We start from the raw sequence: 13460 nt of genomic DNA on the forward strand, positions 1-13460 counted from the left end.
ATTTTATATCTGTCTCTGAAATGAAAATCAATCTTAGGACTGGAAATGAACAAATGAGAAAATAACAAATATTTTGGAATTTCTATAAATTTTATTACTTGTAAATATTACTATCTTATAATCTAAAAAATGTTTTTTAAGTTTTAAAACATGCCAAAAATGTCATTTAACACCTCAATGAACACCTTTCTATAATCCAGGTTGAGACAGTGATGAGGAAGATGATGCAGATGTTTGGACCAGCTGAATGTCGGGAGCCTGGGAATGAAGCCTGAGGGGAGAACTGGTGCTGGTGCGCTGGGAGGGAATGGGTGGTAGAACAACACCTGCAGGCTTTGACGTGTCCTTTTTCACCACCTCTGTCTTCAGTTGGGTCGTTTTCCCTTTGGTCTTAAGCAGACTTTGTGGTTTAGTCGCTCCTTTCTGTTTCTCTGCTCCTGCGTGGGGGGTCGGTGGAGGGAGGCGAGCCGGAGAATTGATGCCAGTGACAGTCTGCTGTGATTTAACGGTCGGGCTGTCGCTTATCTTGTGTGCGAGGGCTGCGATTGGAGACAAGTGGCTGGATGGTTTCATGGAGGACATTAAGGTCAGCGTGAGACGAGGGATTCTCCTCGGCTTACTTTTCGTCGTATGCCTGTTGTGACTGAACTGGGTGAGTCTTCTCTTTTTGGGTTCCTTCTTGTCTTTAGAGCGATGCTTAGTCCTGTTCGTTTGTTTCGACTGTCGTTTCACCTTTCGCTTAAGACCTTTCCTCTTCTTTGCTTCTTTTTCCCCTTCATCTTTCTCCCCACTTCTCTTCTCTTCACACCCTGAAGGTGAGACCGGACCTTCTCCATCCTCATCCTTCTCCTGGTCGGAGGTGGATGAATTATTACTGCCGGCTGAAGCCACGCGATCCTTCCTGCTTTTCCCCTTTTTACCAGTTTTTGTTTGTTCAGGAAATAACCCCCCCAGAAGGCCCTTCGCCGCTGCCCTCGCCAACACATCTTGGACTGTTTCCACCTTAGTGGGATCTGCCTGAATAAAAAATAAAAAAAAGGAGCAAGGCCAGTTTAAGATTTGTGGAAGAAACAAGGCATTAAATCCACCGGCCTCATGGGTGACGTAACAACAAGGAGATCTTTACAGCTAAACAGTTTTATAGAAATGAGGCACGGCTATAAAGTGAACCTTCAGAGGAGGAAGAGACGGCGAGGATTTAATGGCTTTTACGGCTCAACGGAGCAGAATGTGGGATAGAGCCTAATTTGAAAGGCAACACGACAGTCACTGCTGTCACATGCCACTTAACAAATCTCCCTGTTTCCCTTTGGTGAGAAAATTTTACAGCCAAGCAAGCAGCTTGTGAAGCTGTAGGTGAGCACAGTTGGTAGTTAAATGCTGCTGTCAGCATGCTTTAACATGCATGCACAGCCAGAGCTAACATGCTGAAGTGTAACAGGTATGTTGTTATAACCATGTTCACTGTCTGCGTGACGCTGGAATGGGAATGCGTGCTTCAAAACAGACAAACGTAAAATTAATTATCCCATTATTTCAAATACTGTACTAATGTGAACAATCTCCAGGCGCATGCAAAATATAGATAATACAATTACGGTATTTTCTGCACTATAAGGCGCACCCTCAATGAATGGCTTATATTAAAACCTTTTTCATATATAAGGAAACTGTCGGTGTTTGAGAAAATGAAAGGCTTTTAATGTGGAAAATACTGTATTAAGAATTTTAATTAACCACAATAAGATGTAGAACTTTCTGAATGGGGACAGTAAGGAAATATGAGCGAGCTAAAAACAGTCCGGTTCAGGTCGATTTTACCAGCAAAACAAAAACATGTTAGCATCGACGTCATAAAGACGCTACCGTCCAGGTGCTCTGCAGCGGTTAGACCGGTGTGACCACACACACACACACACACACACACACACACACACACACACACACACAGCTCTGCTGTGATTTGATTAACTGTGAGAGTGAACATTGATCTAATTATACTAAATTAGATTTTAAATTATTGCAATGCCACTGGACAGGTGAACAAGCCCTCCCCCACATGTTTGTGTGTGTGTGTGTGTGTGTGTGTGTGTGTGTGTGTGTGTGTGTGTGTGTGTGTGTGTGTGTGTGTGTGTGTGTGTGTGGTTGTATTGATATACTCCCACTTGCACACACACACACACACACACACACACATCACAATCTCTTCCCTGCACCAGCGTCCCAGTTTTAAGAGCAGCGTCTTATTTCCTTATTTCCTTTTATTTTATTTATTTTTCATGTTTGAGTGGAGCAAGATAAAAAAAATAGAGGTGGGGGCCAAAGAGATGAAGTAATGAGGTGATGAAACAAGACAATTGTGTGTGTGTGTGTGTGTGTGTGTGTGTGTGTGTGTGTGTGTGTGTGTGTGTGTGTGTGTGTGTGTGTGTGTACGCAGACAAGCAGATCAGACCAGCCTTCCAGCCGACAGTAAAAGAGTGCAGTCTCAGCACAAATGGAAGGTCTCCTTACAAAGCACTCACACACACACACACACACACACACACACACACACACACACACACACACACACACACACACACACTATTTTACTATTTTACTTTACCATCTTAAAACACAACCTTGAATTTTTGACTCCTAACACTTTAACCCTTTCATACCCCACATCCCACATGTTTTCACACCCCCCCCCCCCCCCTGGCGTCTCACCTGTCGGGACAGACGTGCGACGAAGCAGCCGTTGGTGAACTGGGATGGTTCCAGTCTGAAGAACTTGGAGTCTGTTGAGTCTGGTGTGTCTTCTGACTGGGAGTCCTCAGGGAAAATGGGACCGTTAACCCTATGAGGGCAGCACCACCACAGATTATCAGGGATTATTCACCATTAAATCCAGTCAAATGAATTAATAAGTAAAAGTAATACATAATTTTGAATTAATTTCAAAGCAACAACAGGAACTGCATTTATTTTTTACTGTGGTGCTGCTCATGTGTGTTACTCTGTGTGTTAATGTCCTCAACACGATCAAACTGTTATCTGATCAAAACACCACTTCATTCAATTCAGTCCAAATTCAATGATGATGAATTTTCATTGTCATGTAAATTATCAGTGAGACGCTTCATTCTTGAAAATAACTACGTCACACGCTGCTGATAACGGTGGATGTTCAAGGTGGAAATAAAACACAAAAAGAGACTTCATTATTATTTGGTGCTGAGTCAGCATTTATTTTAACATTAAAGACACCGTTTCTTTTTTCATTTCTGTATCACACATAAACATTCGGTGGAGCTTTTCTGAATCTTGTGTCAGAAAGCCGGCACGGCACGGATTAACACATTTAATCACAGAGTGGATTAAGATTAAAGGTCCCATATTATACTCCTTTTAATTAATTTCACACAGCTGCCAGATGTCCAACTACACTGCATTCAAATCGTATTGCCCCCAAATTGATCTCTGGTGCTTCATTTCATTGGAAAACAAGGTTTTTTTTTAAAGCAGTGCACATTTTTCCTACTTTTTTTGAACACTGCAAAGTAAGTCTTTTTGAATTGGAATGAAGAACCAGTTAACTTCTATCTCGTTCGTCGCCGTTGCAACCCGGTGGTCGCTGTGAAACAGGGCAGACTTGCATTCAACTTTCTGGTTTTCCATTAAATGCAACCAGAATTAATTTTTTTTCTAACAACCTTCATTGACTGATTTATGACCAGGAGAATAAAAAAAACACACACAAATACGTGGAGGCATCTCATTTCGTTTGTGGCTTGGAGGGGGTGGGGGGGGTGGACAAGTGATGCAAAGTCAATTGAGTAATTAAATCAACTGAATAGAGGGAATTAATTTAAATAGGGAATGAGAGTGCGTGTGTGTGTGTGTGTGTGTGTCTGTGTGTGTGTGTGTGTGTGTGTGTGTGTGTGTGTGTGTGTGTGTGTGTGTGTGTGTGTGTGTGTGTGTGTGTGTGTGTACCTGAAAGGCAGCAGTTTGGGATGGGTGTGCATTTTCTCTAGCGCTCTTTTCACCAGTTGTTCATTCTCCTCAGGATAAAGTGAGCGTGTGCAGTAAACCACCGTCTGAACCTTTGGGACTGGCAGGAGAAAAGAATAATTATTTGTTCTGATTATTGTCGTTTATGTCTGTGCCAACACCTTACACACTGTATAACACACAAGTTTGTGTTTCATTGCTTTAGATAACTCAGCATCTACCATTCCATGTGCACTCACAGGACAGAGCGTGTGCTAGGAGTCGTCCCTGCTGAGAGGACACTGCTTCTATTTTTCTCTGCGACACAGAACCCTGGGACAAATCTGGCAGCAGATCCCAGTCTGTCAACAGAATCATCATATTATAATAGTATAGATTTACAACTAAGATCAAACATATCTATATATATATATATATATATATATATATATATAGTATATAGTCTTTGTTTCATTGCAGCCATTTGCTAAAATCAAAAAAAGTTCATTTTATTTCCCATGAATGTACACTCTGCACCCCATGTTGACAGAAAAAAACCCCCAGAAATGTAGAAATTTTTGCAAATTTATTAAAAAAAGAAAAAACTGAAATATCACATGGTCATAAGTACTCAGACCCTTTGCTGTGACGCTCATATTTAACATATTTCCTCCGATCCTCCTTGAGATGTTTCTACTCCTTCATTGCAGTCCAGCTGTGTTCAATGAACCTGTTTGGACTTGATTAGGAAAGGCTCACACCTGTCTATATAAGACCCAGCAGCTCACAATACAGTCAAAGCGTCCCAAGAAGACTCAAGGCTGTACTGGATCGAAAAGGTGCTTCTACTCAATACTGAGCAAAGGGTCTACTTACGACCATGTGATATTTCAGTTTTTCTTTTTTAATAAATTTTCAAAAATTTCTGCATTTCTGTTTTTTTCTGTCAGGATGGGGTGCAGAGTGTACATTCATGAGAAATAAAATGAACTATTTTGATTTTAGCAAATGGATGCAATGAGACAAAGAGTGAAAAATTTAAAGGGGTCTGAATACGTTCCGTACCCACTGATATATATATATATATATATATATATACAGGTATATACATCATGAAACAAATTAGATTCCTTCTTCTAGATTTCATTCTCCATTGATTTTAGATGACATAATGGGGAGCTGTGACCCACCTCCACGTTCCTCATACATGGTGGGCACGGGGTCACTGAGGGCAGAGCAGGAGCACTGAGGAAGCACCAGGATGACCTTTAACCTTTGGACAGCGGCATCCGACTCATGCAAACCACAGAACGTCTCTGACAGGACTCGGACGTCTGCAACGAATGTGTAGATTAACAGCAGGAAAATGGAAAGAGTCCAAACATCTGAGTGATTATGAACTTTTTTTTTTAACGACTTTAGTCTCACTTTTGATCTCCATGTGTGCGAGCACTTCTTGTATCTCCTCCGTCTGTGACGGCGTGCGATCGGCCCCGCACACCAACACTCTGCCGGATCGGGCAGCAGCCACGACAGCTACGTGGGCCACAGTCACGGCCGAGAAGGACCCCGCCACCAACACGTCACCGTTTTCAAACAACAGGGGGCGCAACACGCTCACTGCCACGCACAGGCTCCTGTCCTGCATGGAGATGAACAGTTATTTTATCAAACATGTCTGTGTGAATAAAAGTATCCAACAAGAATGCATTTTAGGGAGTCATGAACTATTAAAAAGTGAGTCAGCCAATAAAAAAAAATTATAAAGTAATTTGTGATCAATGGTTTGCTGGAAAATTTAAGAAAAACAATTGACATTAATGCTGGCAGTGGTCTCATGCTCAGATTAGAATACATTCATAAAGCAACAATCAAACAGGAATACTTTGACTTCTACATTTATTAGAGTAATCTTTCCACCAGACCTGCACGTTGAGAACACGTGGAGTTGTGAAGCTGCTGTGTTGGAGCAGACGGTGAAGCTGGGGGGTGAAGACCAGCGTGTCGGGACAGAGGGGGTCTCTGCAGAAAGCCACCTCCCTGAGATCGCTCATTTCCTTCACGTCACACAAGCCAGCGCTTCGTAACGCTTGAATCATTTCTTCAACGCTGCAGAGGAGAGATTTAACACCTCAGCTTGAAGGTTTTATCTTTACAGAGACGTGATCTGTCCTATTATAGACCTAACACCTGTGTAGAACAGATTCTGTGACTCAAAGGCATTCCTGACACAAACAACAAGTGTTTCCTGGTGAATGATCTTGCAATACTTAGAGTTACGCAGTTATGAGTCACCCTAAAGTTTGAAGAATGCTGAGCCCGTCGAAATTCACACACCTTGTTACTGTAATAATAAATCCACCACATTAAACTCAGTGTGTCGGTAATTTCCTTTCGCATAAAATCCCTTTCTGGTCATTTTTTGTCACCATTCAGGCACGTGAAAGAATAAATGATGTTAGAAGAACAGGACGTGCCACAAAAGGAAGAGCCAGACAATAATTGTACCCTCTTAAGTACAGCAGTTTAATGGAACAAAGGGCAAAGAGCGTGCCTGGCCTTCAGAGGATTGACCCAAGCGTAAAGGGGTAGATTTTTTGCCCTGTGTTGTTTGGTCCTGATTGGCTCAGAGAGAAATCGGGAGACGCTCTTCAGATTCAGCATCACTCTGCAGCGAGCGAGCGATGCTGCCAGTCTGGTCTCACACCTGTAAACGATCAAACACACAAATTATTCCATCCCTTCTGGAAAAGTTACAGGTGATTTACACATTTAACAGAATGCATACAGTTGGAAAAAACAATTTCAAGGTTGTAAAAGAAGTTGGATTTGTGATGTCAGCGTTTTGGCACACCTCAGCATCTTCCTCTCCAGGTCCCTGACTTCCTGCAGAGTCTCCTCCTCTTCCTGTGATGAATGTTTACGAGGTAAAAAACGTCTGTCCTGGTAGTCGAACAGCATGACCATCGCCAGCGGCAGCAAATCGCTGGACTATCAAACATAGTCATTATTATTACCCATCAAAAAAGATTTGAATTGATTATCAAATCTTATCAAATATTTAAATATAGTTCATGTAAGGCTCAATACTCTGTAAGGTTTGGATGAACACACACGGAGGCTATAAATGAAATGTTAATTATGATCATTTGTTTGAAGCAGTTGCACTGAAACATTTATTTTCTTTATTTTCCAGAATATAAAGAATTGTTTTCTTTCCAATAATTTATACGCTGAATAACTTTTTGTTTTTTTTGAGTAGCTCATCCACAGTGTTTAGTGATGTTACTTAAAATTCTAAAAATGCCTTAAAATTCTAAAAATGATGTATAATCATATAAATTATGTATATATATATATAATGTTATTATAACATAACATTATAATAACATACAAACTGCGGAGGAGGAATATGTTTCAGTTAAAAAATGTGTGTGGCAGCTTTTATAGCAAAAAGCCTACTCTGTTTTACCTGTCCCTCGATAAAGCCACAAACACACACACACCCCACACACACACAATTAATTGTGACTATTTGTCAATGTATGTGTCATTGCACAGTGTTTTATGGTGTCATTTTCAGTCTGCCAGTTAGAAATAGTGTCTGCCTGTCTCCTGTATGCATCACTTCTGAATACAAATGGCTTTTAACTGTTTATTTTAAAATATTCTGAAGGATCACGTTCATATGGAGACCAAAGCGCTCAGCTTTATGAATCGATGACAGACAACTCCCGAACAGTTTAACAGTCAGGTTGTTGAATGTTTTTTAATCAGATTTGGGCTCGTGACCACTCGTGTTAGGTCTATAGGGACTCACAATCTGCTGCCTTGTATGGAAACGACTGTCAGCTATCATGTCCTCCAGTAAAGTTTGGTCTGGGAAAAAAACATCATTGTTAATTAACAAAAACAAGAACTCTAACTATCCAATGGGTGCTTTATACAAAAGAATCTAATGTCATTCTTATCTAAATTAAATTAAATTTACACTTTATTGATCCCTCAAATGGGGAAATTTTATTTATATAATATAATTATATTAATATATATGTAATATTATATATATATATATATATATATGTATAAATTAATTAAAATAAATAATATATATCATATCATATCATATAATTCTTTGTATAATTTAAAGCATTTATATTTTTTCATTAATTTTTTAATAGAATGCTCACTTCATTACAAAAAACAAACTAACAAATGAATAAATCTCCTTTTCTAAGGTTTGTTGGTAATTTCTGCTTCTACTTCAGGAGAATCTGGAAAACAATAATACTAAAGTTTTATTTGTGGTTCTTCTGCAAATGAAAAATGACAGTATTTACTCTAGCATCATTTTTGCGGCTTCAGAAATTACAAAAAAACAACTTTGGACCTTTGACATCATTTTGAAAAATGATCTTAGATTCAGACTCAAACATAGTCTAAAGGTCATTTCCCACAGGGTCGTAAGGGTCCGTTCACACAAGCTGCTGCGGTTTAAAAATCTGTAATCCAATCTGTAACTGATCCATGTGAGCTATGAATCTCAAGTTGCCTTCTATTGATAGCATCTATCTCACACTTATTCCACTCCAAAGTACTTAATGGCTGTACAAAAAACAGCTGTGGGTAACTTTTAAACTTTAAACTTTTAAACTTTTTGAAACAGGGGATGTAGGCTAGGTAAAGTGCATTCTATTCATTCATTCATTCATTCATTCATTCATTCATTCATTCATTCATCTGCCAATTGTGTACCATGTGTTTATCAGACCTTTTTGTTGTTTGTTGCTGTTGGCAACGAGGCTGATAAATGCAATTAATTAAAAAAATCCAGAGTGATCCATGAAGATAAAAGCAGAAATAAAAGATCGTTCTCTTTGATGCAAAATACCTTGTGCACTCTGATAGGTTATGTGTAATATGTTAAACTAGAAAAATCAAAACTATCAGAAACCAGATCCACGTGCAGCTAACTGCTGTGTGTTTTCAAAGTGACTTCTTGTGCACGTCTAGTTTGCACCAACTTATCACCTCTCATGCAGACATCTGCTGCTAAGTCCAGCTGAAGTCATTTGCTGTCCCATGGTGAAATGAAGTGTGTGTGTGTGTGTATACTATGTATTTAATCTACAGTCTGCAGCTGAAGCTGCCATTCAAGAGTAAATATTGGAGTTGTTACAGGCTGCAGCTCCAATCCTATTCATTGTACAGATAAGACTTCCTTATAAAGGGTGGGCAGGTCCTGCAGAGGTAGAGTACCAAATAAAATAAATGAATTTCCCACTGACTGCGTGTTTAACCTTGTCTCCAATGCAGTATGAAGGAATGCTAAAGTGATCAAACCAAGGATGAAGGATGCCGATCTTCATAATTGTTAATATGATTTTTTTCACACATTTGAGTGTATTGAACACCAGCTGGTAGGCCTGTCTCTGAGTGGGTTTGTCTCTGCTCTCTGGAAGCGGTGTGTCTGTCTTCTTCCTGTAAGGCAGAAGCTGTCCCGTCATCGTTTCTCTTTGTAGCTGCTGGAAAATAGCTGCTGCTTGCAGGTAGACCCGGTCTGACGGAGAGGGGGCTGGATGGGATGAAAAAGTGGAAAAACAGGAGGAGAAAGAGGTGTGGAAAAACAAAATCCAAGGAAAATATGTGTCATTATCAATAGTGTTAAGTACAGTAGAACTCGGTTTCCAACCACAATTTCTTCCTGAAGGCTGTTCGAATAGTTATTTGTTGGAATTCCAAATACATTATTCCTATTACAAATAATGTAAATGGTCTTAATTCGTTCCAAGACGCTAGAAAATGACCTGTCTTCATGTTATTATGTTATTTCATAATGTCATTTATATATTAAATTGTATAGTAATGAAACATATAAAAGGAATGTAAGAGAAAGAAGTAAACACGAGAGAGAAAGAAAAAAAAAACATGGACGTAATCAGGTTAGCCTCAGTACGAGTTACCGTCGTCTTCTGGACAGAAGTTTACGGTACCGTAACTCGTACCGTAGGCAATGGAATGCAAATTAAGTGAAAGGTTATTGAATACTGTAAACTAAAATAAAAAGCAGATTACAGTTAAAGCATAAGAACAATAGAGATAAGAAATTTTACCTTTGTGGGCGTTTGAGTCGGCGTTCGACTTCAAAATTTTGTTCGACTTCTACGACAAAACAATTCCGAATTTTTTGGTCCAATTCCAATTTGTTCGATGTCCAAAGCGTTCGAAAACCAAGGTTTGCTTGTAATACTTGTGATTTTTTGTTGTCGTTTTTTAAATTTCTTCTTTAGGCCTCAACAGGTGAGTATAGTATTTTCTGCACTATAAGGCGCACCTTCAATGAATGGGCTATTTTAAAAAAAATTCATGCATAAAGCATCTGAGAACTGATCTTCACTAATGGTCTCTTTTAACACTTTTTTCTAAAAAATGAGAAAATGAAAGGCTTTTAGGTGCCCCTTATAGAAAATACTGAACATCACAGCACACTGGTAGATATTTCAAACCAATAACTCACTTGAAGGTACAGATGAACTAACATGGGGAATAGCAGGTAGGAATGAATGTGATTGGTCGCTGGTCTGTTGGCTCTGGTCTTCAGGTGAGACGATGGCTTCCGATTCAGATTTTGTATTCATATTGTCATTAAAGCCCACCGCTGCTGAGTCTGCTTCAGTCAAATGATCAAACAAGTGAAAAATTGAATAAATCAGAGAACAAAAGAATAATTACATAATTGAATCATTCCTCAAATGGACAAACAAATGAAATGAATGAATGAAGGAGGAATTAAAGGGGGACATTCGATCAACCATCACTTTTTTTTTTTAACCATAATTTCAATTCCAACAAGGTGCATGCACCATCAAAATGATAGAAGAAGGATCAGTCCTTTTAATCTGGATCCACTTCAGAATTTGATGAAGTTGTTTAAGCAAAGTTTCTAAAAACAATCCAAAATGACTTTAAAAAGTAAAAAACTACAATGCACACTCATAGATACCAACTGCCTAAATTTTCCTTATTTTCCATCAAGATCCATGGTCCGTGAGAAAAGAAAGAAAATGTTGAATAAAATATTACAACATTAAAGAAACTGACCTGTAGTTCTTTTTTTTCTGCTGCATATAAACCTTACCTTTGCTGGCTGAAAACCTTTTTAAAGTTAATATCCAGTGTGTCTGTCAACATTATATCTTCTCTCTCACACACTTCTATCTGTTCAACCAACATGCATCATAATCTTTTTTTTTTTTTTAAAAACCTTAACCTGAGATGTGCAAATGTAAGAAGCGCCGTGTTAGTCACGGCTGACGTTTGAGACAGGATCTAGTTTCTGTGTGAGACGGTGAGGCTGCAGGATACGGTGGATGGCTCCACTCCTCTTGTTGCAAGTAGGCAGCAGCTACGACACATCATCATGAATAAATTATCACCCAATCGCCTGACCTCTTAACACCGGACAAAGGTCCACCTCTCACTGACCCTACACTCATTTCTGTGCAGCGCCTGCTCACTCACACACACACACACACACACGCACACAATATAAAATAATGTATTGCATACACAGTATTTTCTGCACTATAAGGCGCACTGGATGATAAGGCACATCTTCAATGAATGGCCCGTTTTAAAAAGAATCGTCATACATACATAAAAAACGGAGAAACTTAAAGGCTTTTAGGTGTGCTGTATGTAAGCTGAGGGTCAAGTCATTGGTTTTAGGAGTCCAAAAGACGTCACATGACTTGACATAAAAAAACGGACACATGAGGGTTAACGTTTCAAGATTGAAAGGCCGATTGAAAGCGACATGGATTTGTTACGTCGTCTTTTACAAAACCCGTCGATGTTTAAACCACAAGGTTGAGAATGACCACAAAAGTTCACACAATCTCCAAAAAGGCGGTATCTGTTCTGTACAAGTGGGATTAATGAATGAATACGACGCAGCAGTGAGTCCATGAGCGAAGAGCTTCTATCCTCTGCGAGAGAAAGTCCACTTTGGACGAGTAGCCCTGGAAGAAAAGGCTACAGCAGCTTAGTGTAATCTGGATTGACAGTGATGGACTGTTTAATATTGCATGGCGGGTCTTACTGCTGTCATTCAGAATTCTCCTCACCGGAGCAGCGCCGCTCACCGTCTGCAGAACTACAACTCAGCAGGTATCTGTTTCTAAACCATTACCAACAAACTGGTATTCTGTATTTGTAGTGAAGGGTTTTCCTTCTCTGCTCTGGTTCTCCCAGTGAATTAGTGACACACTCACACTCATCACCTGTTTGTCATGTGTGTGTTCCTGTTCCAGAATATGTCAACAGCATAATAATAAAGGTGCTCCTGTCCTGTCTGGAGTGTTCTGAGATCTCAGTAATATTTTAGTAGTTTTAGTTTAACAGACTCATTCATGTGTGTGTGTGTGTGTGTGTGTGTGTGTGTGTGTGTGTGTGTGTGTGTGTGTGTGTGTGTGTGTGTGTGTGTGTGTGTGTGTGTGTGTGTGTGTGTGTGTGTGTGTGTGTGTGTGTGTGTGTGTGTGTGTGTGTGTGTGTGTGTGTGTGTTTGGGTATTTTATATTGACATCCTGATGGAAATAGAATGAGACATACAGTATGTTCCCACCAGCAGAGCAGAAGGAGGGCGCCCCCTGCTGGCCATAGTGGAGCTTTACACCGGAAGTGGTTAAAAATGCCTTCCAGGTCTTTTTGTCATCCACTTTGGTGAAGAACACCTATCCGAAAATGTGCACGTCTCTGACAGCTGACACATGTATTGTTAAAAAAATCAGTCAAACCAAAACCAGAACAACCTTCTTTTTTCTTTTTTTTTACCTTTTCCCTTGTCAATCATATGGGTAAGTGAAGAAAGTGAGATGCTCTTGAGTTTCTTTGATTGCTAAATGTATTTGAAAAGCCTCTTGGATAAAATATAATACTTATAGTAATATAGTATTATAAAGCAGAAGGTTATGCTGTTTGCTTGAATTCATTGAAACACTGTCTTTGAAATATAAAGTACATAGTTCTCACAGTACAATGGTTAATGGAGTATCCATCCATCCATCCATCCATTTTTGAGAAAATTAAAAGCTTTTAGGTGCACCTTATAGTGCGGAAAATACTGTACTAGTCAACCTGGAGAGAACACAGACATGGGGAGAATATATAAGTCTGTGTAGAAAGGGATAAAAACCAGTACCTTCTATCTGTCAGTGCTAACGACTCTGCCACGGAGTATTCATACATATTCAGGAAAAGATCTGTATACTTCTTGCATAATGTGCACCTCATTTGTGTTGTGTCAAAGTGCTCTTAGAGAGTATGCATAAAAGTAAAGGTTAAACATGTCCTGTTGGTTCCAATCCCACATTAACATCCCGCCTACGTGTTATTTTCGGCGGGAGCAGCATGAGAGAACTTGCGCTGAGGGAAATGTCATCTGACATGCCAGAACAGGCGTGGGCAAAACGTTTACGGCCTGTTAGGGT

General features: G+C 39.6%; 1 protein-coding gene across 1 annotated transcript; it reads right to left on the bottom strand.

The window, feature by feature from the left end:
• Positions 1–116: 116 nt before the first annotated feature.
• On the bottom strand, positions 117–10610 carry LOC137600632 (putative methyltransferase NSUN7). The gene is made up of 12 exons (XM_068322361.1): positions 10492–10610; positions 9368–9552; positions 7793–7851; positions 6827–6963; positions 6527–6679; positions 5898–6081; positions 5401–5614; positions 5163–5306; positions 4233–4334; positions 3976–4093; positions 2710–2839; positions 117–1017 (listed from the first exon to the last, which is right to left on the bottom strand). The coding sequence occupies exons 1-12, from the start codon at positions 10608–10610 to the stop codon at positions 190–192; spliced, it is 2373 nt and encodes a 790-aa protein (XP_068178462.1). The 3' UTR covers positions 117–189.
• Between the last annotated feature and the right edge of the window lie 2850 nt (positions 10611–13460).

The sequence above is a fragment of the Antennarius striatus genome, chromosome 8 (assembly GCF_040054535.1).
Source record: "Antennarius striatus isolate MH-2024 chromosome 8, ASM4005453v1, whole genome shotgun sequence".
Classification (NCBI taxonomy): domain Eukaryota; kingdom Metazoa; phylum Chordata; class Actinopteri; order Lophiiformes; family Antennariidae; genus Antennarius; species Antennarius striatus.

Coding starts and splice junctions, on each gene's coding strand:
- LOC137600632 (XM_068322361.1), bottom strand. CDS start 10,610: ATGAATACAAAATCTGAATCGGAAGCCATCGTCTCACCTGAAGACCAG. Junction 6,680..6,826: donor CTGGAGAGGAAGATGCTGAG/GTGTGCCAAAAC, acceptor GATCGTTTACAG/GTGTGAGACCAGACTGGCAG. Junction 2,840..3,975: donor CCCAAACTGCTGCCTTTCAG/GTACACACACAC, acceptor CTGCCCTCATAG/GGTTAACGGTCCCATTTTCC.